The sequence below is a fragment of the Grampus griseus genome (genome assembly GCF_964374135.1).
Source record: "Grampus griseus genome assembly, chromosome: 16".
Classification (NCBI taxonomy): domain Eukaryota; kingdom Metazoa; phylum Chordata; class Mammalia; order Artiodactyla; family Delphinidae; genus Grampus; species Grampus griseus.
In genome coordinates this window covers 73,046,528-73,074,261 of record NC_139010.1, presented here as the reverse complement: position 1 = coordinate 73,074,261, position 27,734 = coordinate 73,046,528, and the positions used below count along the sequence as shown (strand labels likewise).

The 27,734-nt window shown below is 44.1% G+C and overlaps 2 protein-coding genes across 2 annotated transcripts in view; one reads left to right on the top strand and one right to left on the bottom strand.

The window, feature by feature from the left end:
• The window catches only part of PDZD8 (PDZ domain containing 8), a gene marked incomplete at its 5' end in the record, with an annotated part of 97,779 nt that extends 91,108 nt beyond the window's left edge, over window positions 1-6,671 (top strand). Inside the window, one exon of the mRNA XM_082673160.1 lies at window positions 1,268-6,671. Coding sequence (XP_082529286.1) covers window positions 1,268-3,471 — 2,204 coding nt within the window. The 3' untranslated portion in view covers window positions 3,472-6,671. The remainder of the gene's footprint in view (window positions 1-1,267) is intronic.
• Window positions 6,672-9,474: 2,803 nt separating this feature from the next.
• SLC18A2 (solute carrier family 18 member A2) overlaps window positions 9,475-27,734 on the bottom strand; it is a gene marked incomplete at both ends in the record, with an annotated part of 35,573 nt that continues 17,313 nt past the window's right edge. The window contains 6 exons of the mRNA XM_082674114.1: window positions 9,475-9,579; window positions 16,360-16,493; window positions 16,633-16,752; window positions 18,468-18,531; window positions 19,799-19,850; window positions 20,019-20,097. Of these exons, the coding sequence (XP_082530240.1) occupies window positions 9,475-9,579; window positions 16,360-16,493; window positions 16,633-16,752; window positions 18,468-18,531; window positions 19,799-19,850; window positions 20,019-20,097 (554 nt within the window). The remainder of the gene's footprint in view (window positions 9,580-16,359; window positions 16,494-16,632; window positions 16,753-18,467; window positions 18,532-19,798; window positions 19,851-20,018; window positions 20,098-27,734) is intronic.

The following is a 27,734-nucleotide window of genomic DNA, read 5'->3' as shown; positions in this document are numbered from 1 at the left end:
ACAGGATTGTTAGAGGTGGAAATAGGAGATTGTGATCAGAGGTTAATTTCCAAGTAAAAGATCTTTGATGTGGAAAACTTCCAAGTGATGACCAGGTCTAAAGCATGGTCTTGCCTGGGCAGCCAAAGTAGGAGAATATAGAGGTTGAGGAACTCTGAAGTCAGGTTATTAGATGGGGCTGATTTACTTTGATTTATTTAGGATGGCCTTAAGACCTTTGGAAAGCAAAGACCCCTTCTCACCTTTCTGTAACTCCTACAGAAAGGGTTGGCTTAGGTAAGTACTGTTTTGGAGAGGGTAGGGGAAAAAATAGAGCCTTTAAAAGATACACCTAGAATATCCCTAGAAGAATACATCAGCAGCTTTGATTGCCTCAGGAAAGGGAAAATACGTCTGGGAGATGGAGGTGGAAGGGAGATTTTTCACTGTACATCTTTCTATACTTTTTGAATTTTGAACTAATTGATGTAGCACCTATTAGAAAATAAAATGAAAACTTAAGATATTGTTGATATAGATACAGATAGTAGACAACTTGTTTAACTTTAAAGCCTTCCTATTATGCCTTCCTTATTCTTTCTGGTCCTGAAAAAGACTAGTTTGATGGGTAGGGCTAATGAAAAGAATCTGTAAGAGTCCACTATTCATAATAGTATTGGGGTGGCCAAAAAGTTTGTTCAGTTTTAAGTGAAAATAAAAGACATTTTTCATTTTCACCAAGACTTTTATTGAACAGTGTATTCACTAACAGAACAAACTTTTTGGCCAACCCAATATTTTGCTAAGTTTATTTCAAGCATTGGTCTCTTAATTTGAATCATTCACCATACAACTTGTAATGCCTGATGCATTTTACAATTTCCCTTAATATAATCACAGTTTCCCATCATTTTAAGCCTGATTTAACCGTTAATAAAATCCTTTTCAATAGGTCTCACTCTGCTCACTTCAGTTCAAACTGAGGAATAATGTCTTTTAAACCTAGGAAGGAGTGGTAAACAATTAGGAGTTAGCAGCTTGACACCCTCCTCAGGATTTTCATGTCATCGTTTGGTTTGAAAAGGTAAACATTTCCAGGACATCGGAGCAGTCAGGGTTTAAGAATCAGTACACTGATGTAGCCATAAACCCGTAAGATATTTTAGAGGTTTCACTATTACTTTTCCATTAGTTAAGTAATCATGAATTAATGGCAATTACACTTAGTGAATTTAGGTAATTTTTACTGCAGTAATTTACATGTTTCCCATTTAATATCTTAAAACAGGTGTGAAAATCACATCTACACTGCAAGTGTTGAAGCTTATCAAGCAGGCTGGTGACCGAGTCCTGGTATATTATGAAAGGCCTGTTGGCCAGAGTAACCAGGGTGCAGTGCTGCAAGATAACTTTGGACAGTTGGAAGACAACTTTCTGATAGGCCCATGCCAACCAAACTATGAAGAGGAAACAAGTGGGTTGGCAGTAGATGCTGAAAACAGAGACCTGGATTCTGAATTTGAAGACTTAGCAAGTGATGTGAGAGCACAAACTGAGGTCAAGGATGAGGCACAGTCATTAAGTCACAGTCCCAAACGTACTCCAACAACACTTTCTGTTAAACCCCTTGGAACTATATCACCAGTTTTAAACCGTAAATCAGTTGTAGGAAGTTACCCACCACCCCCAAAACTTCCATCCAAAGAAGAAAATAAGCCCTTGGCCCTAAAATCTTCTGAGATAACAGAACCAGCACAAGTGTCAAAACCCACCCAAGGATCCACTTTCAAACCACCTGTGCCACCACGACCACAAGTCAAAGTTCCTTTACCTTCTGCTGATGCCCCAAATCAGGCAGAACCAGATATTCTCGTTGAAAAGCCAGAGAAGGTGCTGCCACCGCCTGCTGCAGATAAACCTGCTGAAAAGCAAGCGAAAAATCTGGATCACGTCGAAGAAGCAGCTACAGCTAAGCAGCTTCCAGCAAAGCAAGAAGTGGCAAAAGATCTGACTTCAGAAAGTTCCTGCACTCCTAAGGACAGTTCAGATGACCATCAAACGTGGGAGTCATCAGAAATTCTTTATCGTAATAAGCTCGGAAAATGGACAAGAACCAGAGCCAGCTGTCTCTTTGACATAGAAGCCTGCCACAGGTACTTAAACATCGCACTGTGGTGCAGGGATCCTTTCAAATTAGGGGGTCTCATCTGTTTGGGGCATGTCAGCTTAAAACTTGAAGAGGTGGCTTTAGGATGCTTAGCTACATCGAACATGGAATACCTTTCCAAATTCAGACTGGAAGCCCCATCACCTAAGGCCATGGTCACGAGAACCGCGCTACGTAATCTGAGTATGCAGAAGGGGTTCAATGACAAATTTTGTTTCGGTGATATTACTATTCACTTCAAATATCTGAAAGAAGGAGAGCCAGACCACCATGTAGTTACTAACTTAGAGAAAGAAAAAGAACTCCATTTGGTCGAAGAGGTTTCTGCCCTTCCTAAAGAGGAGCACTTTGTTGGACAGATGGGTTTAACAGAAAATAAACATAGTTTCCAGGATACTCAGTTCCAGAACCCAACTTGGTGTGATTACTGTAAGAAAAAAGTTTGGACTAAAGCTGCTTCCCAGTGTATGTTCTGTGCTTATGTTTGCCATAAAAAATGTCAGGAAAAGTGTCTAGCCGAGACTCCTCTTTGTGGAGCAACTGATCAACGGATAGACCGGGCCCTGAAAAATCTCAGGCTGGAAGGACAAGAAGCCCTCTTAGGCCTGCCCCCTCGTGTTGATGCTGAAGCTGGGAAGTCAGTCAACAGAATGACAGGTTTGACAAGACATATTATCAATACGAGCTCTCGTTTGTTAAATCTGCGTCAAGTCTCTAAAACTCGCCTTTCTGAGCCAGGGACTGATCTAGTAGAACCTTCACCAAAACACACACCCAACACATCAGACAACGAAGGCAGTGACACAGAGATCTGTGGCCCAAACAGCCCTTCTAAACAGGGCAACAACACAGGAATAAAATTAGTGAGAAAGGAGGGTGGTCTGGATGACAGCGTTTTCATTGCAGTTAAAGAAATTGGTCGTGATCTGTACAGGGGGTTGCCTACAGAGGAGAGGATCCAGAAACTAGAGTTCATGCTAGATAAACTGCAGAATGAAATTGATCAGGAGTTAGAACATAATAATTCCCTTGTTAGAGAAGAAAAAGAGACAACCGATACGAGGAAAAAATCACTTCTTTCTGCTGCTTTGGCTAAATCAGGTGAAAGACTGCAAGCTCTAACACTTCTTATGATCCACTACAGAGCAGGCATTGAAGATATTGAATCTTTAGAAAGTCTGTCCTTAGACCAGCACTCCAAAAAAATAAGCAAGTACACAGATGATACAGAAGAAGACCTTGATAGTGAAATAACCCAACTAATAGACTCTCAGCCATTCAGTAGCATATCAGATGACTTATTTGGCCCATCTGAGTCTGTGTAACAGTCTGTTTAAACTTTCTAGTGATTGAGGAAAAGTTGCATCTAAAGTACCACAGATACAACCACATTGAAACCCTCTTATTATGCACTTCGGCCTGCTTCTTCACAGTTATTTGCTTGTGTAAGAGCTAGAGTGGAAAAGGTGGTTTTCCAGCAAAAACATGATCAGCTCACTAAATTGGTTGTTTCAGATTGCATTTATAGCTATGCTTTTTGGGTTTATACTGGGAATTTATTTTTACTAATTTATTTTTAACTTTTTCTAATTATGTAAGCTTTTTGTGTTTATGTAGGTGTGATGTCTCATTGTGTTTTTTTTTCCTTCCTCTTCCTAGTTTTTGAATTAGTGTTAAATAGGATACTGTCCAGATTCTTGAAATATTTTCATTTCCATCACAGTTATAACAACAAATTTGCTGCATGCCCAAATTGACAACAGCAATCATTGAGGGAACAGGTTTTGAATCGTACTTTGTGTTATGAAGTTTGTCATATCTACTTGCTTGAGATTTTTGTTATTTTGGCGTTTGGGGGAGTGCTTTTTGTTTTGATTTTGCCAAATGTAACATGAAAGCCGCAGCTTTAGTTAGTTATGCTGATTTAGTAAAAAAAAAAAAGTTTTACATATATTGCTTATTTTTTATGCTTTTGTGAAATTTTTTTCTAAAGCTTATGTGCAGTTTAAGTATAGTGAGAATATAGTGATTAATTTGAAGAGCTTGCATTGAAAAACAAAATGCAACAGGGAATAAATACAGAATGCAGTTGGTCAAGAATTTTGAGAGGATGACCAGATTACTAAAACAAACAAACAAAAAACAGTAACCAGCAGGATTTTGAAATATAATCTTTCAAAATGTTGACACTTGCCTTTCAAATGGAAGTACTAAACATTTATGATTATTTTTCATCTTCAGTTCTCCCATAGGAAATAAAGCATGTAGATATCTGAAGTTTCAGAGGACTGTTCTTAAAATGCCCTTGTTGATATCTGGTTTGGCTGTTTTGTTTTAGAAAAATAGTCATGCATGAGAATGCTGTAAGGGAGAGGAATCATGCAGAATAGATTTATTGCTTTGTCTGACATCCTACAGGCTTATCCTATGTATCATCTTACAGGCTGATCATTCTGAATGCTTCTGTAGTTCAGACTGTCTTATTAAAAAAAGAAAATTACACAGCGTCAATACATAGGAATTGGAACCATTTCTCTTAAAATGAAGGTCTAGTCTGATACTCAGGCCATCGTGTGGATCCCAATAACACACGACTGAGGGAAAACATGTGAGCATGACCTCTGTTGGTATACCATAAAAGTTTTGGCCTTTTATATGTCTATAAAATAGATATGTACATGTTTTTCCCTTTTGTAGGTAACTACTATGATGATTGCTATATAGTGAAACTGACATGAATTTAAAACTAGATGGTGGCAGTTTTTATGGCTGGCAGGAAAAGGCATAGTATAATAGTAAGGATCCTGGCCCAGGTCTATAACCCAGGACTCCATACAAGAGTTTAAGTTCAAGCTCTTCTGTTGGCCATTAGTGAACTGTGTAACCATAGGCAAGCCACGAAAGGGCTCCATGCTGCAGGCTCCCCAGCTGTAAAGTAGGAATAAACAAAATTTATTCTACCTCACAGGATTGTTGTGAGGAAAACAACAGCATAACTGCAGAAGTTTTCTGAACAGTAACAAGCTATTGAAATAAAAGGGTTATATGGATGATAAAAACATTTTTATGGGTAGAAAAGCCATTCCACTTTTAAAATCAATAGTTCTCATTCTTGCTATTTTATTATTAAGTAAAATATTAGGAAACTAAATACCTTTCTTGGCCAAGTTTATAACAAAAATATATCTGTGTATACCCCCCATTTTTGTTTAAACATGCTTGCATTTTAACACTGCTGTAGAAGTCTTTATACACCAAATTCACTGAAAGCTAAAATGTTGTTCTGTAACAATAGCTTGAAACAATCTTCCCAATGTAATAAGCAACTGTCATCTTATCATAAAAAATCACTTACCACTGACAACCTGGAAGGCAGAGTAAGTGGCTGGTGGTTTTGGATTATACCATGAAGTTTTAGTGACATCCAAGCATGCTGCTGAAACTGATGCATTTGAAAGAGCTGTAGAAATAATGCAAAACTTTGGTTTCATAAAAATCTACTCATGTTTTAAAAGTATTTAACTCTGTAGAACCACAATTATGGAAAGCTCAGTAATGCTGCTAATGATATTTGTAAAATGTACCTTCAATGTAGTGCAATATTTTTCTATTTACTGGGAGAGGCAGTAGAGGCATCACAGTTGTAGTTTCGTGCAAGGGGGGCGGGCGGTGGGACACGCCAATAGCCTAAGGAATAGTAAGGTATAAGGCTTCAGTGAAAACAGTTGTATTATATCACATTCCTGATGTAATCTTTCTGCCATGCTATGTTATCAATAGCTAAAAAATAATATTAAATAAAAACTACCACAGAAAACAAGAATATCTTCATTTGATGTCATCTAAAAAAGGTGACTGCTGCATCTCTATGGAATTATTGCCTGGTATAATTGGGCCATGAAGATAAATTTAACAAAGTCCGCTTTTGCTAAACAAAATTGCTATTCTGAAAATTGTCTAAAAGCATTAAATTTTGGTTTTACTATTTTTTTATGCTGTGACAATCAGATTTATGGATTTGCCTCTGCTATCTAATAGTAATTGGACTAAAGTGTATTTGCTACATTGGTATTTAGATGAATTATTAGGTTAGACAGTCAAGCTGAGCAATATTTTAGCATTTAGAATCAATTCATATGCTACATTTCTTAATATCAGACCTTACATTCTTCAGTATCAGAACTAGTTAAAATACTATGTGGCCATTTTGTGAATTTAAGAGGAGAAAACACATGCTAAAAATTTGAAGGTACTGTCAATTCTAAATTTAAGTATTGTTGAATTTTTTGAAAGGCAGTTTGAAGGTATTTGGCTCTTACTGATAGTAAGATAATAAAATCTCAAGTCCCCTAAAAGTGAATAAATTTAAAATCACTTTAATTTTGAAATGTATTGAGTTTATTTCTAAATTGAGACATAACAGCTTTCCTTCAAAAACAGGGTTGGGGGAGGTTCCCTTAAGCCTTTTTAAGCCATGAATCCATTTTAAGATCTGTTTAAAACCATGGATTCTCACCCCTGAAAGGTGCACACATGCGCACCCTAAGTTTTATGGCACTTACAGGGGCCGTGGACCTACTGTGTCAAGTGGCTGCATATCATAGTTATTTTCATCAGATATAGTTATTTGTTCGTAGCCATCAGGAAAACAATGTAACTTTAGAGATGCAAGGATAACTTACTGGTTGGTTCCACACTGACACCATGTGGCTAGTTACATACTTCAAATTAAAACAAATTTTGCAAAGCCAAAAAGTATGGTTCAAACTAGTCTGGAGTAGATTTTACCTGATGCCTGCAAGCAAAGAAGAATAGTTTTTAATTGAATACCCACAGTTAAAACAGTACCTTCTTACATATTTTATTCCAATGATAATATCTGGTTAACAAAGGAATACAACAGGCACAGTAGTGTTCAGAAGATTTATTAAGTAAACTAGCTAAAACATGACGTAGGTGGATACACTTAGCAGTCAAAAGAAAGAATTGAATATTTATCACTACCTCATTAAGCTTTTTGTATCTGTTTTGCCAGGTACAAACATAAAAAACACCTCTGCTCAAAAAATAAATGTTCAGAGAGCTGTGTGTTCTTTGTTCTGATACACACATTTAAAAAAAAAAAAAAAAAAGCTTTTCTTTCCATAGTCTTGCCAATCCCAGAATACTGGTCATATAAAAGACCTTACAATTTTTTTCTCCTTCAGATACAACTGATACCTTTTGCTCTCAAAACAGTTCTGAAAAATATGTATCTTTTATATGGTCTCTTGGGATCACCAGCAGACATGGCTGCCAGTCATTCTTGAAGAGACTGAAACCTTGCAGGCAAAAATAAAAGAGGGATAAGTTACGTGGTATTGGGAGTGAGGAGAACCACAAACCCCGCCAGAGAATTGATTTGCAGCACGTTCTTTTTTAAGGCTCTCCCCTCCAGAAGTAGAGAGCAGTCCTGCCTTTTTACATTAGCCACAGAAGCGCCTCCAGCAAAGCAGAGTCCTTGTGTAAGTCGCCAAACGCAAACACACGAGTAGGACGCTTGTTTGCTTCCAACACATGCATTTGAAAACCAGACTTCAGATCAAAGCCCCATAAAAAAAGCTTCATAAAGAAAATGGGAAGTATTAGCTACTTTCTTAGAGAATTATAAGGTTGAGGGGTCCTTCCAAGTTAACAGGAGCACAATTTTAGCTTAACAAAGAACTGACATTAAGTAGTTTTTGTTTACGATTACAGAACTACAGAATGAACAAGTGTTATTTGAGACATTCCACACTATCTTCATATCTCATACAAAACTCGATGTAAACTAACAATGTTCACTAACACAGTACTTGCTATCACATCGAAAAGGCACATCAATGTCATCATGCTTAGAAAAACTACATCACACAGCACTAGGTGATACAGTATTACATAGACATTTTTAGATGTTTGGGTTTTTTCCTGCCTGTGAAAGGGGGTGTGCCCTGACCACCCTATTATTTTTACCTGTTTTCCTAACACGATTCAAGACAATTTCATTCCTTCTTCATCTTCATGTAAAATTTGTTTTCACGTTGATGTGAACAACGTTCAGAAGTCTAAAAAATAATAGTTTCAAACAACTCAAAATTAGTAGATCCCTAGAAAACACTTGGATGACTTCCAGCTCAAAGATAATTATAGTCTGATTTTTTCATATCACAGCAGCTATTAGCCTTTTAAATTTCTTTTCTAAAACCTGAGTTAGGTGTTGATATATCTCATCATGCTTAAACAACCCTGACAGTATAAGTAAGGTATATCTATCCTCAATTTTCTGTCATCTGGTAAGACAAGTATATATCTGAAAGGGAAAGCTTCTAGTTGTTTATAACTATACTTTTGGGTGCTTTTCTCTACTTTCAGAACACTTACTATTTTACCCTTATTGGCTTTTATGTTTGTTGCCAACCACATGACATGTAAACATATAATTTACAACCATCTGGTTCCAGGTAGGTGATTACATAGAAAACTAATGCCTGCTGAGATTCATGGATAAATCCGAAAGATGACTGGCTCAAGTTCTTGTCTTCTGCATCTGAGAAAACTAGCTTTTAACTCATGAATATATTGACAGTACAGTTGACCCTTGAACAACACGGTTTGAACTGCACGGGTCCACTTATATGCAGATTTTTTTCAATAAATACAGACTGCAGTACTACATGGTCTGTGGTTGACTGAATCCAGAGATGTGAAACCACGGATACGAAGGGCTGACTATAAAGTTGTACGCAGGTTTTCGACTGCATGGGTTGTCGGCACCCCCAAACCCTGTGTTGTTCAAGGTCAACTGTAATTACAAGTTCAGTATCTCAACATTCAGTGTCACTATATCATATATGCCATCTTACTTGATTCTGTTTTTCAGACTTCCTTCTAGTTCCTCATTATTGGAAGTGTCTCGGAGATAATGCGTGCTTTAAACACTCATTACCAATATTCAGAAAATATATAAGACTTTTTTGCCCAGGTGTTCGTGAATGTAAGTTAAAAAATTATATTGGATTTGGATTCAAATATTTATAGATTTACACTATTTCGTCAAAATATATTGTATAATATTTAATAAAATCAAATACATAAAATAAAGTTTTCAACACTATTTATACAAACCCCTAGAAAAGCTGCTTTTTCTTTATAAGGCTGTTGGCAATCGATCATAACCATGGAAAAGAAAACCTTTGGTTGTTTTACTCTTTCACCAGGGATGAGTGGTATCACTAAGACAGTTCTGGATGAGTCATTTCACTGGAAACACTGTTTTATACAATTAGATACTTGGATGACTTCTGAGGGTCTCAGTCACTTTCAGATTCTTCATCCTCACCTATCGGATACGACTGGATATTATTCTGAGTATACATTTTCGTTTTAATGGGGCAGTTGTGATCCATGAGGATAGCCTAAAAGAGAGCAAAGTGCAGATATATTAACTTACTGTTTCATAAAGAGAAGATAGTCTTACCCTGTTTCTAAGGATTAGTAGTTTGAAAACTACATATAGTACCACCCACTATCAACCAACCAGTAATTTGGTGCAACTGCCAGGTGCCTTCCCTAGAAGGCCTGGCGTTCTAAACTGAAAAGTCCAGGCAATAGGAAGCAGCAGCAGCAGTCTGCAGTATTCCCATTATACCTGCCAGGAGCCGTAAGTCGATTTGGAGGAAACTGTACGCTATGAAGAAAGAGATATGCAGGTTAGGTTTAGGTTATACTTAGAATCTTTGAATTAGGGTGGGGGGATCCTGGAGGTCACCCAATGCACCTTCACAGTGGTAACACTTAATAAGGAGGTCCTCCCTCCTTAATGAGGCAAGCTCCCGTGTTAAAAACATCCCTGAGACTAGACTAAAACCTGTCTCCATGTTTCTATTTGTGGATCAAGTTCTGATTCCAGCCGTCTTCACAGCCTGCCCTTACAATATTTTAAGACCACGGCCATGCCCCCTTAGATTTCCCTAGACTAAGCGTCACAGGGCCCTTATCTTTTTAAAAATGGCATTTCAGAAGGACCTCTCCCCAAATCCTGGCTGGCCTCCTTTTGCTCAAGTGTATTCTAAAAAATACATTCCTGGGCTTCCCTGGTGGCGCAGTGGTTGAGAGTCCGCCTGCCGATGCAGGGTACACGGGTTCGTACCCCAGTCCGGGAAGAGCCCACATGCCGCGGAGCGGCTGGACCCGTGAGCCATGGCCGCTGAGCCTGCGCATCCGGAGCCTGTGCTCCGCAACGGGAGAGCCCACAACAGTGAGAGGCCCGCATACCGCAAAAAAAAAAAGAAAAAAATACATTCCTCTCATGTACGTAAAAATCTTGTGCACTCCCTTATTGTTACCGAAAACTTTCTTAAAGGTCAACTGATCCTCAACTGATAAACATCCTCAGTTGATGCGCACTGTAGTCATCATCCCTCACGAAAGTGTACAGACCAAGCACGTAGTCTGAGTGTACAGCTGGGGGTTATCATGCCAGGACTGTGCTAAGCATTTTCAATGCAATACCTCAACTTCACAATAACCCTATGTGGTAGCTTGATAACCCTCCGTGTAGGCGCAAAGGTTAAAGAACTTGACCAAGGGATGTACAGCTAAATGGGGCAGATACGAGCCCAGGCAGCCTATGCCAAAGTCTGCTCTGGCGATGCCCCACAGGACAGCAGGAGTGTAGAGCACAACATCAGCTGCAACTGAAATGAATTCTCTCATCAAGAACGTCTTTCAGAGTCTCCTCCACGTAAACTATTCCCTCCAGTGCCTTTCTGTGCAGTTTGAAAATCTAAATGGCAACATTTATCTGGATTAAAATTTATCTTCTGTTGGCCTGTTGCAACCTATCTTGGCGCTTGTTAGCTACACCCAGTTCTTGTCCCACAGATCTGATAAGCTGCTATGTCTCCACTCAAGTGCTTAACCCATTTATCATTTCCCAAGAAATGCTAAAATGATCTGTGTGGCATGTTAAGATAAGGACTTCCGGGGCTTCCCTGGTGGCCCAGTGGTTGGGAGTCCGCCTGCAGGTGCAGGGGATGCGGGTTCATGCCCCAGTCCGGGAGGATCCCACATGCCACGGAGCGGCTGGGCCCGTGAGCCGTGGCCGCTGTGCCTGTGCGTCCGCAGCCTGTGCTCTGCAAGGGGAGAGGGCGCAACGGTGAGAAACCCGCGTACCGCAAAAAATAAATAAATAAATAAGGCCTTCCAGGACCCTCTGAGTTAGGCTGCCAGCTCAAATTGTCAGCTGCAAATTTAACTCTATTTTTTTGATTGTGCTTCTTGCCAAGTGAATTGATACATGGACTTCATAAAGAGCTCAATTTCTAAAAATAAGTAATTGAGGCAACAGACACTGTATACCAGGACCATTCTCCCCACGTGGGTGTGTGCTCGTAACACAAAAGGTCTAGCCACCAAAGAGCTCGATGTCTTGCCTCTCTGGATTAGTGATCCTCAAAGAAATGTGCCCAAGAATCACTTGAGGGGGCAGGTTAAAAGTGAAATCCCCCGTCCCTACCCTCACACGAGGGTGAGAAACGCGCTGCGAGAAACGCCGCCCGACTTACGTGGCATTTTCTAGGGCACAGTAGGGTCACATGGCTGACAGCAGCTTACTGGGCACCTACCAGGTGTGTGTGTCAGTGCCCTTAAGGTCCTCTACCAGCAACTTAGGTACCTCACTGCACACCAGTGACAGGTTCCATAGGGTTTGCAGGTGGAGTGCTCACTGTGGGTTAAGTGCTCAGGGAAAGCAATGTGGAAGCGATGGGGGTGGACTTGAAGCTTGAATGATGGAAAGGATTTTCTCAGCGAGGGAGTTGGGAATGAGCGTGGCAGAGGTTATTTACCAAACGAGACATTAAGTAAAACAGCCTGCCTCCCCACCAACCCCTCCACCCCCTATCTGATGATGAGGCACAGGGAGATGTTCACGGGAAAGCCCAACCGGGGCCAGACTACAGGGCCCCGGATGCCAGGCAGGGGCCTTGACCCCAGGCCCACAGGCAGCGAAGCAGGCTTGGGAAGGACGGCCATCATTCTACCTTATCACAACTGCCTTCCGTCCCTTGGTTGTCCACCGTTATACCTAACGGTATGTACATGTAGACGTAAGGACCTCTGGAACCTAGCACTGGGTATGTAATACGGACTCAATTAAAAAACTGCATTGCAAGGGAAGTTCAGTCAGACCAGTTATCTGGCATCATATAGACTTAAATAGAATTTATCAATTAACCAAACTGCATTTGTTGATACTACCTATATCAGGTTAAGAAGTTTTCTTTCTTAAAAGATCATCTGTTGCTTTTAAAACCTAGCTTACTGGCTTCTGAACCTCTTTTGAAAGATTTATTGTGCCATAGTTGTTTTTTTAAGTTGTACATGATTAAGCCAGATGGCATCTAATAGCCCAAAAGTGCCACGAAAAGAGGGGCATGAACAAGATCAAGTGGGTAAGTCAAGTGCATGGGGGACGCGTGCAGAGTGGCCTGGGGAGAAGCCTGGTAATCAGAGCAGTGCTCCGTGCACTGCTGTGTGGAAAAAGGTGTGTTTGACTCTGGACTGAAGAAAAAGTAAAAAAAAAAAAAAAAAGGGGGCGGGGGGAGGGCATTTTCATCTGAATTCAGGGCAACGCATGGTTCCTGAGAGTTGAGCCCTGGTCCTACCAAATGCCTGGTTTCATATCAGACACAGGAGAGTCAGAATTTCCAAACTGGTAAAACATGCTGGACCAAGTGAGGTGTAAAAATAACACAAATACAAAGCTGGGACAGTGAAAAAGTAAAAGCATTAGGGCTTCCCTGGTGGTGCAGTGGTTGAGAGTCCGCCTGCCAATGCAGGGGACACAGGTTTGTGCCCCGGTCCGGGAAGAGCCCACATGCCGCGGAGCGGCTGGACCTGTGAGCCATGGCCGCTGAGCCTGCGCGTCTGGAGCCTGTGCTCCGCAACGGGAGAGGCCGCAGCAGTGAGAGGCCCACGTACCGCGAAAAAAAAAAAAAAGATTTATTGGGGGCTTCCCTGGTGGCGCAGTGGTTGAGAGGCTGCCTGCCGATGCAGGGGACGCAGGTTTGTGCCCCGGTCTGGGAAGATCCCACATGCCGCGGAGCGGCTGGGCCCATGAGCCATGGCCGCTGAGCCTGCGCCTCCGGAGCCTGTGCTCCACAACGGGAGAGGCCACAGCAGTGAGAGGCCCGCGTACCGCAAAAAAAAAAAAATTATTTACCACATCTTTTAAAAAAAAAAGTGATGGTTTTGCATCAGGGTCACCCAGTAAAAGAAAGCTGCAGTCCTCAAACCACCTACTTTCCTGTCTGGGCAACAATTAGAAACTTCAAGAGTAAGACCTAAGAAATGTGCCCTATCTTTAAAAATAATTCAACCTGAAAAGATAAAACTCCATTCCAGAACACAGCTTTCCTCCTCACTGGGAATTCTGACAGTTAGAGGCTGTAAGCAATTGTCTTATAACTGGAACACAGTTTCCTAAATGACAGAGTTGGTGTTTCTTATACTTGCAGAGGAACTGGAGTAACAGGCTTTTTTCTCTGCCTGTATTGATAACACTCATTATTTAAGAAAAGAAAAAAAAGCAGAAATCCAATAAACCAAATGGAAGAAAAACTCAAGTGCTCACAAACTGGCTCATGACTGGATAACTTATAGGATCCATAAAATAGCACTAGAATTTTCCATTTCTAGCTTAAGTCCAAACACCACTTAATCAGAATGCTTACTAATGAAAGAATGATTGGCCAAGGTTTGTATACCTTCTTCTGGCTCTCAGGTCCCCTGCATTTGGTAACTGCTGATCCTGAATGCCAGCACTTGTGTGTATTGGATTTTCTCAAGTGGGCAGTAATCGATCGTCCTTCCACCACGGCACACACTGCTTCCTGCCCTCACTCCCCTCATCATCCGGCGCTATTGGTTTCCACCTGGTTCTTTCCTGCTCTGCCTGCACAGTGAGTAGCTGCCACCTTCGCATGCTGCCATTATGACAGTCAAATGGCGTCCGACACGATGCCTTCAATTATGAGCATCAATTATGGGCAGGCAGATGGCGCATTCTCTCAAGTTTGTAATGATTCATCTTGCCGGGCACTTATTAAGGATTTTGACATTTTACAGTGGAAGTGGCTTCTGGAAGCCTGTCATTCTTGTTGCTTTGCCTTTCAGAATCGTGTCTTCCACTTCCTTCAGCACTCTTCTTTTTAAATGAACTAAAGCCTTAGTTTAAATGTGGGAAGAAGCACTGAGGCCTGACTTCCGCCCATCACATGGGGACCCCAGAGTGGGGGCTGGCAGGGCAAGCTCACCCTCCCTGGTCCCCTGACCTCATCCACTTCCTCCAAGACCTCAGATAAGCCCTCACACTGCTGCCAACGAACAGATAACACAACGGCCACTAACGTCTGCTGCTCGGCGAGGGAAGTCCACTGGGCAGCCCTGGGCTCTGAGAGTAAAAGGAGGCTCTCATCTCAGAGAGGAAGAGAGGGAGGAAACTGGGGTACTGCTGGGCTGACAGAGTAAGTCAGGGTTAGGTGAGAGCAAGAAAGGAGAGTGGAGTGAGATGGGAACGCGTGACAATTTACTGAGCATTTACTGTGTGCAGACTCCGGGGTCGCACTCCACTGGTATTCTTTCATTTAATCCTCACAACCACTGTGTGAGGTTGAGGCTATGTCTTCCCATGGGACAGACAGCTCGGCTCCAGGGCTGCCCGTGCTGGCCCTGCACTGTCTCCCGAGTCTTAAACAGTCTCTTGGATGACAGGAGCATTTGTAGGTGATTTTTTTTTTCGTCAAATAGGGTTAGGAGTAATCTTCATTCGGCCTTAATCAGATTGATACAGTGGCAACAGGACAAGCGTTGTTTTCTGTGGTTGCACAGAGAATTTTCTGACCCTGATTGAGGCCAAGGTACTGAGTTGGGGTCGGACAAACAAAGGTAGACAGGAAACTTAGACAACCAGGCTGGAAAACAGGAAGTGCCCCAAGAGAGATACGACATAGTGCTACGGCTGTGGCTGTTCGGAGCTGGCAAGCACAGGCAAAGAGGAAGAGTCAAATGGCTCGAGAGTAATTCAAAATCACCTACTTAAATCCTATCGAGTAAAGGGCACAAGACCAGTGCTCAGTGCTGGACATATTTTTTAAATATACTGCACATATTAATAAATACAGAAAGTGCCCAAAACAAAGACTGCACACAACCTAACTTCAGGGTCTGTGTCTCTCTTTAAATCCACTTTAGGGATAATCACGTAAAAGGGCAGTCAAGAAATGCCAAAGCCTTAAAACCCATTTCAGGTCAAACATCAGAGAGAACTTCTGACGTACTCCCTAGGAACAGCAGCAAGGGAACCTCACACCCATTCCTAAATGCCAAATACCATCTCCCCCAGCCTTGTTTCTCTCATTCACCTTTAACCTAAGGCCCTCATCTTTCAACTAGACGAGTGTCTATCACCATTTGATGTTTTAAAAAAAGCAGCAGCAGCGGCACCAAACCAGGTCTCAACGCTTATCAGAAACGGTCAAATGACCCATGCATTTCAAGATTCAAATTTAGAATCAATAAGTTTGAATTTATTCAGAAAAGGAACACTTAACACTCAATACTACATCTTGCCTATAACTACGATTCTGGTCATGAAATTACGAACTTAAACGTTATACATACATGCTAACATGCGCCCAAAGGTGCATAAACAATATTTTTCCATAAGCGTCTGTTACCTACATGAAAACCATCTCCTGAATCTTATGCAGTAAGGACTAAGACACTATTACTGAAAGCTGTAAGGGTTAGGAGAAAAGCAAACAGTACCAAAAATGGCTGATCTTAGAAGCACAAGAGGCAAAAAAGTTATCTTCAAGACTTTCAAGAACCTTAGAAAATTAAATTGAACAATCCCTGTTTATATTTGGTTGATGAAAAGAGCTATATTGACTGCTAATCTATGTACAAAAATAATTTCATTCTTCAAAATATATAAACATAATGTTTGATACAGTAAAACAAGTAGCTGCCCTATGTGGTATAAACTAAAAGGGAACTCTTACCATTTACATTTGGGGAGTTCTGTTCAAAAGGAGCAGAAATATATTTTAGAACTAAGCCATAAGACACTATCCAGGAGACCATGCTAAAATTATCCAGAAATACTTCATTGCATCCCAAAATTTGCTTACCATTTTTTCTTCCTTGGCAGGTGGACTTCGGAGAAAAAAGCAGAGAGGAGCAAAAAGAATATCAATTATTCCAATAATTGTCATGAGCCATGGAAATCCAATTGACTTTGCGATAGCCCCACCAGCGGAAGGACCTTTCAGGAAACAGAGAATTAGATAAAGCTCTCTCTAAATGTCTTGTAGGCAGAAAGATGCAAAGGTTTAAATAATTTTCAGTAGGCATTATCAATCATGCACTGAGAAAAAGGTTGTTTTGAAAGCCAATGTCCTTACCTATAGCATATCCCATACAAAATGCTACATCGGCAATGGCATACACGCTCCCATAGACGGACACGTGCCGCAGGTCAACCAGGTAGCCCATGATGGGCATCATTGACGAATCCACCATGCCTGTGGACAGTCAGGGAACACAGTCTATAGAAAACTGATGGAAACCAATAATGAGCTGAATGTCAGGGACCGTGTCCTAAACTCACGACCCTGCCAAGATCTCTCACTGCTACCTGCAAGTCTTGAGGCAAACTCCCTGCAACATACCTTTGGCTGAAGACAGACTGAAGGCGCTTGAGGCTGAGACTGGAACCCAGACCACCATCTGCTGTTCTCCACCTTGCCTCACCCTTGCCCTCCGCTGTCTGGTGGACAGCGCCCAGTCCTCTGGTGACTCACCTGCCATTCTTCAGATCCAGAGGGATGCTGGTTACTGGCTGTGTGGACCCCAAGCCTGCTTCCTGTGGGTGTTTTCCTGATTCACTATTTTCTGGTCCACTCGTCCTTTGCCCTCAAAGAGTGGGCAAACCTACATGCCTCACTCAGCTCCCTCCCCATCCACACTGTGGCCTCACACTTAGATTATGAGAGTTAAAGTTGGAAAGTATTAGGGAGAATCACAAGGAACCAGAACAGGAAGGAGTCTGAGGGATCATCCTGCCCTACCCAGGAAATTAAAATCGAAAGAGCTTTGCTCATTTAGTTGCCTAAAAAAACCAAAACCGCCACCACCACCTCCAAGACCTGTATTAGAATCTCTGGTCTCTTGAATAGTCGGGGACAGGAAGCATAAAGGAAACACACATATATTCAGAGTTCTGGCCCCAAATCCCTGGCTGGGTGAGCACTGTCATGCCTTCTCTCTCTGAACGTCAGTCTCCCCATCGATAATGACTGGCTGAATGAGGTGAGGGCTGTGAACATGCCCAGCAGGGCATTCAAATGACAGACCCCTTACCCGAACACCCACCAGGGGCAGGAGGGTAAGGGACATTTCTTTCATTCAACTAGTATTTGCTGATCACCTAACATGTGCAAGTTGCTGGGACACAGGGGAGAACAAAAGGAACAAAGAGTTGGAAAATAAATTACGACTGTGATTGAGGCTATAAAGGCACTGGGAGAGGTTATGTATACACATACATACAAGCTAGGAGAACCTAACCTGGTCTAAGGGGTCCACAAAGGCTCCACCCTTTCTACTGTACCAAAGAGTCAACTCCTGCCTTTACCCTGTGACAGATTTACCTTTACTTTTATCATGATCAATGTGTATATTATAAATGAGAAACAAAAAGCATATGCTATTTATCCAAAATATTAACAAGTTTTTCCCTAATGTATTACTTACTGTTCCTCACATTACTGCAAAGACTCAACCCCTTTGCCTGTGAAAATTCCTGCAGTACAGCTGGTCATCAATACATCAGTCTACCTTTTCTGTACCAAACCTTATACAAAAAATACACGTGAAGTCTCTTTGTCCCCCAGCCTCATATGAGAAGGTCTGTGCACAGATATGAGCCCAAACAAATGGATTCTGAGGAAGCAGCTCTCCTGTTTGCCCAAGCTCAGCAGTGGAGTGTCGCTTTGCTTCTGTAAATAGCAGGCTTTTATATGCCCGGTTTTCAGGAAATAAATGACTAGTACATGGAAGCCAGTACCTTTCTATGGACGATCTACAAGCCGTACATGAGCTAAGCTGCCCACAGCCTCCTGTCAAACTTCTAGATATTTTAGATTGAGTAGCTATAGTCTGCCCAAGTAAGAGGAACTCTGTCTTAGTAATGGGAAAACAAAGTTTTAAATTTAGGTAAAAGACTCGTGTGACTTACCAATTGCAAAACCAACTCCAAAGTTGGGAGCTATGAGTCCATAAATGTTTTTTGCAAGAGGAATCTGTAAGAGAAAATAAATGTTACGCTAAAATAACATGCTGGGGCTTCCCTGATGGCACAGTGGTTAAGAATCCGCCTGCCAATGCAGGAGACAGGGGTTCGAGTCCTAGTCCGGGAACATCCCACATGCTGCGGAACAACTAAGCCCGTGCGCCACAGGTACTGAGCCTGCGCTCTAGAGCCCGCAAGCCACAACTACTGAGCCCACATGCCACAACTACTGAAGCCCACGCGCCTAGAGTCCGTGCTCCATCACAAGAGAAGCCACTGCAATGAGATGCCTGAGCACTGCAACAAAGAGTAGCCGCCACTCTCCACAACTAGAGAAAAGCCCACACGCAGCAACGAAGACCCAACACAGCCAAAAATAAATAAAATAAAATAAATAAATTTATTAAAAAATAAATAAATAAAATAACATGCTATCCAACTCTAAATCATCTTGGAAAGTCTTAAAGATATGATTTCTTTGGCCTGTTATGCGTGTTCCCTCCTGGAGCAAGTAGGAGGAGAAGCAGGATGAGGTTTGGGCAGAAGTAGACCCTCCAAATCGTTAACAGTTGGAGTTGAAATGGGTTTTGTGACCACCACGAAAAGCTAGTTCACTGCCATATGTGAAAGTTCAGCCTCGTCCATACACCATTTTTGAAAAGAACCATAAGGTCTCATTTGGGATAGATACTGGCCTTTAGTAGAAGATGTTTTATTCTAGAAAAACATCCTGCTATTGTTTCTGGCTAGCTGCCCTAAAGTGTTTAAGACACAGCGATGTTTAAGTTGTTGGGGAGCGGGCTACAAAGTGAAATAAAAACTATGTAATAAAACATTCTAAATAATTTCCAACCAACATGAAGTAAAAATAAACCCTTTGGAGAGTCTTGTCCAAAATTTTTAAGATGATAAAAAATGATGAGAGGGCTTCCCTGGTGGCGCAGTGGTTGAGAGTCCTCCTGCCAATGCAGGGGACACGGGTTCGTGCCCCGGTCCGGGAAGATCCCACATGTCGCGGAGCGGCTAGGCCCGTGAGCCATGGCCGCTGAGCCTGCGCATCTGGAGCCTGTGCTCCGCAATGGGAGAGGCCACAACAGTGAGAGGCCCCCGTATCACAAACAACAACAACAAAAAATGATGAGAAGAAAATGGAAGATGTAATAAAACTCAGTCAACAAACTTCAAATTGCTATAAAATATTTCTTGGTCATTCTTGCCCAAAGCAAAAGTTTCATTCACAGATTATTTCCACTTGCCAAATGTCATCTTTCACTCACACATAAAATGCTGAATCCAACAATTATCATTCCTAGAAGGGCACAAAGCCACCTGTCAAAAAACAAAAAAGCACCATCAATACGTGATTTCCGCCCCCATCCAAGTTTTCAATGGAACTCAGAACAATAAGTTGTAATCGTGAAGGCAGAAACACTTGGAATTTTTTTTTAAAGAACTACATTATTATAACAGAGTGAGTGTTGTCTCATTTCATCTTACCTCCCCATCTTGTGCGCAAGGATCCCAAAAATATTGGTTCCAATGAGATAAGAAATACTAGCTGGTAAGAAAGCAACGCCTGCAAATGTATGAAAAGGACACCTTATCGGTACTGATATCAGTCACATGTGAGAAAAACTAATCATTGTGAGACACCGCGCTGGTGATTAGAGATTAGAGCTGATGAAATGAAGCCCTGGGGCCTGCACCCAAGCAGCTAATATCCGGCGGCTGCCAGAGCCCATCTGGGCCCCACGCGGCTTATCCGGCCACCCAAAGCTGCCGAGACGCTCCAGAAATGAGATTCCTCCCTCTATCATCAGCTTCATCTCGCCTCCACCTCTGCCTGCTGGCGCACTTTACCCGGAGATGACACCAACAGCTCCCGGCATGGGCAGCGAGCAGTGGTGGCATCTGCTTCTGTTCCCCACACCCCCTTCATGATTTGTACAACAGGAGAAAGACATGGGCATTGACAAAATCGAGGAACATTAAGATGAGGGCAAAAAAACATTAAAATTGTCCCACACCCCTTCACTCACATAATCGCCACAGTTTTCCCTTGTAAGTTTTACATACGTAAATAAGTGTGTGTACACAGGATTTAGGTTTTTTGTTTTTCAAAAAAATCTGGGATGATACCTATGGACCTACATCCTGCTTTTCTCAATAACCTTCATGAACATCTTTCCATGCCAGAAAAATAAATAAGTAAATGTCTACGTGGTCATCTTTTGTGGCCAGAATGGCTTGCCGGTGACTCCTGACTCCCAGAGTGAAGCATGAAAACCATCTCTGAAGCCAAAACTTCAAAGCAGGGATGCAGGCCGGCTCAGGGCAAGCCCCAGACAAGCTACATCTTTCTGAAGCGAGTGGGGTGCTGAGCTCACGCATGTGACTCGGAAGCCAGCGTATGTTATTTTCCACGGACAGCAGATACAGTTGACCCTTGAACAACATGAGTTTGAACTGCACGGGTTCATTTGTACGCAGATTTTTTTTCAATAGTAAATACTACAGTATTACACGCTCCATGGTTGGTTGAATCCACAGATGGGGAACAGCAGCTACAGAGGAACCACAGACACGGAGGGCCGACTGTAAATTACAGTGGATTTTCATCCGTGCAGAGGGTCTGCACCTCTAACCCCCGAGTTGTTCAAGGGTCAGCTGTACTCTCAGACAGCAAACACCCACTTCCCGATTCTCAAGCCCAAAGCATGGGATTAGGAGGCATGAAACAAGGTGTTCATTTCAGCTGGAAACTTACCACCCAAGGCTTAATTAAGTGGGTCACTTGAACCCCTCAGAGCCCAAGAGACGGTGACAGCTCCTACTGCACACACCTCACGGGCAGGCTTTGAAGGTCACGTGGCAACGTGCGCAAGCCTGACCCTGTGCCCTGTCACTCCACACAGCCCCACTCACCATTCACCCCAGCCTGCTGACCTTCCCCAAACTGCGGTAAGCTCCCGCGGGCAGGGACCCCTTCATCTGTCTCCCGGCAGCCCAACTCCACGGTGGCACACAGGAGGCGCTCAGAACACGCTGACCATTTAGAGGAAAGACCCTGCATGAGGACGTTCACTTCACAGAGCTGGAAGTACTCAAGGCCATCCCCTGAAGGCACCCCCGTTGGTCCAGCATGGACTTACTCCACGGGGCAACAGGCAGGGTGTGGTCGGGGGCCCAGAGTCCTCCTTTCTTGACTTTCAAGCTGCGGACGGGGCCAGGCACGCTTTGGAGCTCAGGTTCCAAGTTCCCTTTTCCTGTTCTGACACAGCCTCAGCATCGTCTGCCTCGCCAGGACCTCCACCACCTCACACAATCCACAGAACCTGCCTCTCAGAACTCAAAGAAACCTCAGTGTGCCTCGGGGAGGAACGGGGTCCCAGGAGGGGGCCGTCTAGCTCTGCTCGGAAACCTGGGGCCGGGACCCCACTACTCTTCCAGACGGCGCTTCAGGGGCACCTCCTACTACAGGGCAGCATCCTAACACCAGCCCTAAGCCTCCCACCACCTCCACCTGCCGGCCCTGGTTCACATCCCAGAGCCAGGAGAAGCTGGCTCAACCCCCTCCCCTAGCCCCCCGCCGGCGCGTGGGAAGAGTGAGAGGCATCCCTCTTGCCACTCAGCTTTCTCGAGGAAACACGGCCTCAGGCCCTGGGTTGTTCCCCAGCAGCAGGGCGCCTACTGCGGCCCCCTCTGTACAAGTTTACGTTATTCTCGACCTTGAAACCTGGTTCCCAGAACTGCCCCAGCCCACGATGGGCACACAGCACAGGACCACTAGCATCTGAGGAAAAAAAGAAGGGCTGAAGGAATCCTACAAGCCTCTTCTGAGGTCCGGCCCCTCGGCCGCGCCCCTCTGGGGCAGCCGCACAGCGAGAGTCTGTGGAGCCCCAGCGGCGCATGCGCTCACCGGGCTTGCCGCGCAGAGACCTGCGCTTCCTCCAGGGCCCCGACCTCGCTTTCCTGGGGTGCTTTCCAGCCTTCGGCAGGGCTTCACACTCTCACCAGAGGATCCCCCCAGGTTCCTTTCAGGCCTTCATTTGTGCCTGTGGAGATTTTTTTGAATCTGCGACTAATTGGACATCTTTATCCTTCCCAAATTTGTATCACCGGCAAACACAACAAGACTTCCCTCTAGGCCTTTCCCCAGCCGCATGACAAGTGTTGACTGGGGCTGGGCCACGCGCGACCCCTTCTCTTCCCCTGGGGTGCCGGTGCCTGCTCACTCGCCTCTGCTCATACAAGAACGTTTAACCAAGAGGGACCACCCACCTGCCCCTGGTGCCTTTATGGAAAGTCTGGCTTTGACCACAGGCTTGACCTGCACACGAGGGAGAGGCCTGGACCATCACAAAGTCCACAGAGAGCTGATCCTGGACACGCAGCCCCAAAGTGACCGTGAGAATGAAGCCTCGGCCTTCTTCCGAGCTCCGGGTGACCCATCCCTGTCGTCCCCAAGGGCTCAGCTAGGAACCAGAATGGGGCAGTGGTCCCATCTGGACTCTCCAGAGGGAGGCTCGGGAGGTTGAAGTCATCACATCCCAGAACCACAGGAGGTTGGCCATCATCTTGTCTTTGCCACCCAGCCAGGCTGGCACGGGGCATGCCTGGGGTCACAGCTGGCTGGGAGCAGTGTGGTCCCCCACCAGCAGGCCAGTGTCCTTCCCTCCATCCCACACTGCACCACCACACCTCGTTAAAGAACCAGAAGAAAAAGTCTGTTTCCACCCTTGTCTGGGGCCTGCCCCTCAGAGCCTATGCTTCCCTTTTGGGGTCACAGCCCTCACCATGAACATGAACTTTTTGATGCCCTAAGCCTCAGGGTGTCAGGGAGAAGTCATCTGACCCAGGACTTGAGGTAAAGAGACGCCATGATGATTCTCTCTCCACCAACCCAAACCCAGGGCCACGCCCCAGTGGCAGCACAAGGAGTCTGAGGGACGGGCTTGCAAGGGAGCCTCTGGAGTAGGGATGGCCGCGTCTTTACCTCCCCCACAATGACGGCCCAAAACACCGCGTTCAACAAGAACAATCGTGCGTCCCCTACGCAGCTCATAAGACTGTTCTGCTTTACTTCAAATCTTACAGTCTTTCTCCAGAAACAATCAGAGAAGCAAAAGGTAGAACGGCTTCCGTTTCCACACTGGGCTGGAGAGAGCTCACACAGGGAGGGGCTGAGCTGCCCGGGCCTCCGGGGAAGTCCTGTGCCACCTCCTAGAGCTGGGTCCTCGCCTCGGGGACAGGCCCACCCAGGGGCCTTCTCACCCAGGCTCGGAGGGGCCTGAGGCGCTCAGGAGAGGGGGCCGCGAGGTGGCAAGGCCCACCTAAGAGGAGAGCTTCCCCTCACTGGAGATGACACTGCAAACGGGAACAGAAATCTGATTCTCTTGAGGAAACCCAAGTCTAGCTCTGAGACGAGGAAGGAGCCATCTCACTGGTGGAAAGGTACAGGGTCGGGGGAACATCTGGCCGGGGTGATAAGCCCCACAAGAGGACCTCCTGATGAAATCTAGGCAGCCTGCGGCCTGCTGTCTAACCCGGATGGCCTGGGTCCCTGACTGACGTGAAAGACTTTCTACAGAAAGCCTCGGGCTGTGTCTGGAGAAGAATAGGGCAAAGCAGCTGGAGAGCGCTGCACGTGGCCAGGACGTGTTCAATTAGGGTGATAAGTCAGTTAAGCGGAGAAAACAGAAACACCAGGAAAGCGTCTCTGCCCAGGAGCACGTGCAAAGCCAACATGGGAGCTCCACTCACAGCCACGCGCCACCGACACAGGGAGCCTCCTGAGGAGACCTGAAGGCGCCGATCAGCACAGGCACAGAGGGAAAGAGCCCTAGAAAAACAGCTCCCGTGGTGTCATCCGCCGGTACCAGCGCCGAGACACGAAGAATGTCTCCTCATCTTTTGCAAAGCTGCTATTCGCTAACTCGAGGACAGAAAAAGTCCACCCCTCCTGCAAAGTGGTGAGCTCTCCTTAGAACCTTTGAGAGCCTTTGGGTTTCCTCTGCTCTCTCCATGGCCAGGAAGTTCAGAGCGAAATTCCTGCTAAGAACTAGCCTTAGTTTACCTCCCAGAATCTTTCCTGCTTCACTGAATGATTCGTTGTTGGGGGCCTGGTTTGGTTTGGTTTTGCGGCATAATCCCCAAACCATGCAATTCACCATTTTAAAGTGCACAGTTCACTGGGTTTTAGTATATTCACAGGGCTGTGCAACCATCACCATGACTTAACTCCAGAACGCTTTCATCACCCCCAAAAAGAAACCTCACACCCTTTAGCAGTCCTTCCACATCTGGCCCGACCTCCAACCATTTGGGGCTTTTTAATGAAGGATTTTGGAGTTTTTTTAAATGAACGAACACAGAAATTCAGTGCAGAACCCAAAGGGACTAGTGCTCAGGCCAGGCCAATTGGAGTGAGGCCGGAAGATCAGGGACCAGCCCAAACCAGGAGGCAGCATCTGCCAGGATGCCTCTGCAAAGGGAATGCAAGTTCACCTGAGGAAGGTTGGGAGCACTAACAAGTGGGCTTATTCAGAACTGAGAGTCTCCATCTGAAGATGTCAGTGTGTAAGGTGCAAGAACTATGAAAAGAAAATAAACCCCTAGGAAGGACAGTTGATAAATTCTTAAAGAAATGTGTGTGTGCGGGGACTAGCCTTCCGTGTACTAAGCAGTATTCTCAAGCTAATTAAATAGGAGGGTATTGACACAGGAATACAAGCAGACAAACGGAACATAAGAGAGAAATCCAGAAACAGACCCAAGAACACACAGTCATTTCCAGCATGACAGACGTGGGAAATACCAGATGGACTCCTAGGGTTCCTGGCTGTAGGGCTGGCCAGCCATAAAGAAAACAGTAACACCAGATCCCTATCACACACCTTACAGCAAAATGAATTCCATGTAAATCCAAGAGTTTAATGTAAAAAATAAATCACAAATTTACTGGAGGAAAACATAGTGAAAAAATAATCTTGGCATAGGAAAGGCCTTCCTGAGCCTGAATTGAAAAGACAATGACGTAAAGGGGAAGCTTGCTAAATCTGACTCAGAGCATTTTAAATGTTCCGAGTGGTAAAAAATTTAAAAAATTTAAAATAAAATAAAATAAAATCCCACCTATAAAGTCAAAAGACACACAACAAAGGGCAATATTTGCAAAACATCTGATAAAGGATTAATAACATACAAAGAACACTTAAAATCAATTTTTAAAAAAGGACAAAACTCAATAGAAAAAATGGGTAAAGGATATTAATAAGAAGTTCACAGTAAACGGAATAGATATGGATAATAAACATATGCAAAGGTGCTCAATTTCACTCACAAAGAATTTGTAAAACTAAATCAAAATGAGACCCCATACAGACTGCCAACAAACACATGAAAGAATGCTCAACATCATTAATCATTAGAGAAATGCAAATCAAAACTACAATGAGATATCATCTCACACCAGTCAGAATGGCCATCATCAAACAATCTAGAAACAATAAATGCTGGAGAGGGTGTGGAGAAAAGGGAACCCTCTTGCACTGTTGGTGGGAATGTAAATTGATACAGCCACTATGGAGAACAGTATGGAGGTTCCTTAAAAAACTACAAATAGGGGCTTCCCTGGTGGCGCAGTGGTTGAGAGTCCGCCTGCCGATGCAGGGGACGCAGGTTCGTGCCCCAGTCCAGGAGGATCCCACATGCCACGGAGCGGCTGGGCCTGTGAGCCATGGCCGCTGAGCCTGCGCGTCCGAAGCCTGTGCTCCACAACGGGAGAGGCCACGACAGTGAGAGGCCCGCGTACCACACACACACACACACACACACACACACACACACACACACACACACACACACACACACACACACACACACACACACACACAAAAGTCATGTACCAAAATGTTCAATGCAGCTCTGTTTACAATAGCCAGGACACGGAAGCAACCTAAGTGTCCATAACAGATGAATGGGTAAAGAAAATGTGGCACATATATGCAATGGAATATTACTCTGCCATAAAAAGAAACAAAATTGAGTTATCTGTAGTGAGGTGGATGGACCTGGAGTCTGTCATACAGAGTGAAGTCAGTCAGAAGGAGAAAAAAAAAATACCATATGCTAACACATATATGGAATCTAAGAAAAAAAAATGTCACGAAGAGCCTAGGGCTAGGACGGGAATAAAGACACAGACCTACTACAGCATGGACTTGAGGACACGGGGAGGGGGAAGGGTAAACTGTGACAAAGAGAGAGAGTGGCATGGACATATATACACGACCAAACGTAAAACAGATAGCTAGTGGGAAGCAGCCGCATGGCACAGGGAGATCAGCTCGGTGGTTTGTGACCACCTAGAGGGGTGGGATAGGGAGGGTGGGAGGGAGGGAGACGCAAGAGGGAAGAGACAGGGGAACATATGTATATGTATAACTGATTCACTTTGTTGTAAAGCAGAAACTAACACACCATTGTAAAGCAATTATACCCCAATAAAGATGTAAAAAAAAAGAGACCCCCTTTCTCACACACTCGATTGGAAAAGATTGATAATACCCGTGTTAATGCAATGCTACCAAATATCAAAATGCCAGTTTAAGTTTAGGAATTTGCCCTACAGATATATGTACTTCCAAACATGCGCAGAATACGTGGAAAGGATATTTCACTGCAGTATGGTTTCTGATGGCAAAACTGGAATGGACCTAGATGTCCAGCAATAAGGACTGGTAGAAAAAGGTATATGGTATATACCAAAGGTATGGTATAACCTTAACATGGAATAAAAGGCAATCAGAGCAGAAGGAATGATGGCTTTCCAGTTAAACAGGGCAGACTGAATCTACGAGCTTTTCTCTATTCCCACTCTAAATTCCATTTAAATTTTAGTAAAGGAATAAAAGAAAACTATAGACCCTCCCCCTGTCTGCCCAAGGAAAGGCAAAATGAAAGGGGAAAAAGCAACGAGAGGGAGGAGCAAGGGGAGGGAGAGCAGAGAGGGACACAGCCCAGAGCACTGGAACCTTCCACCTGCTCACGGAGCAGGCAGAAGCAGCAAGACCTCTGTGCCTCAGAACCCAGAAAATTAAGGAACTGAAGGCTCCAGGTACTGTGAACATAAGGCTGAGGGCGGAGGCTGTCAACCAGAAAGAGAGCGGTTGGACCCCCCAGCCCTCAGTGGTTCACCTAGCAGGAGAAGGT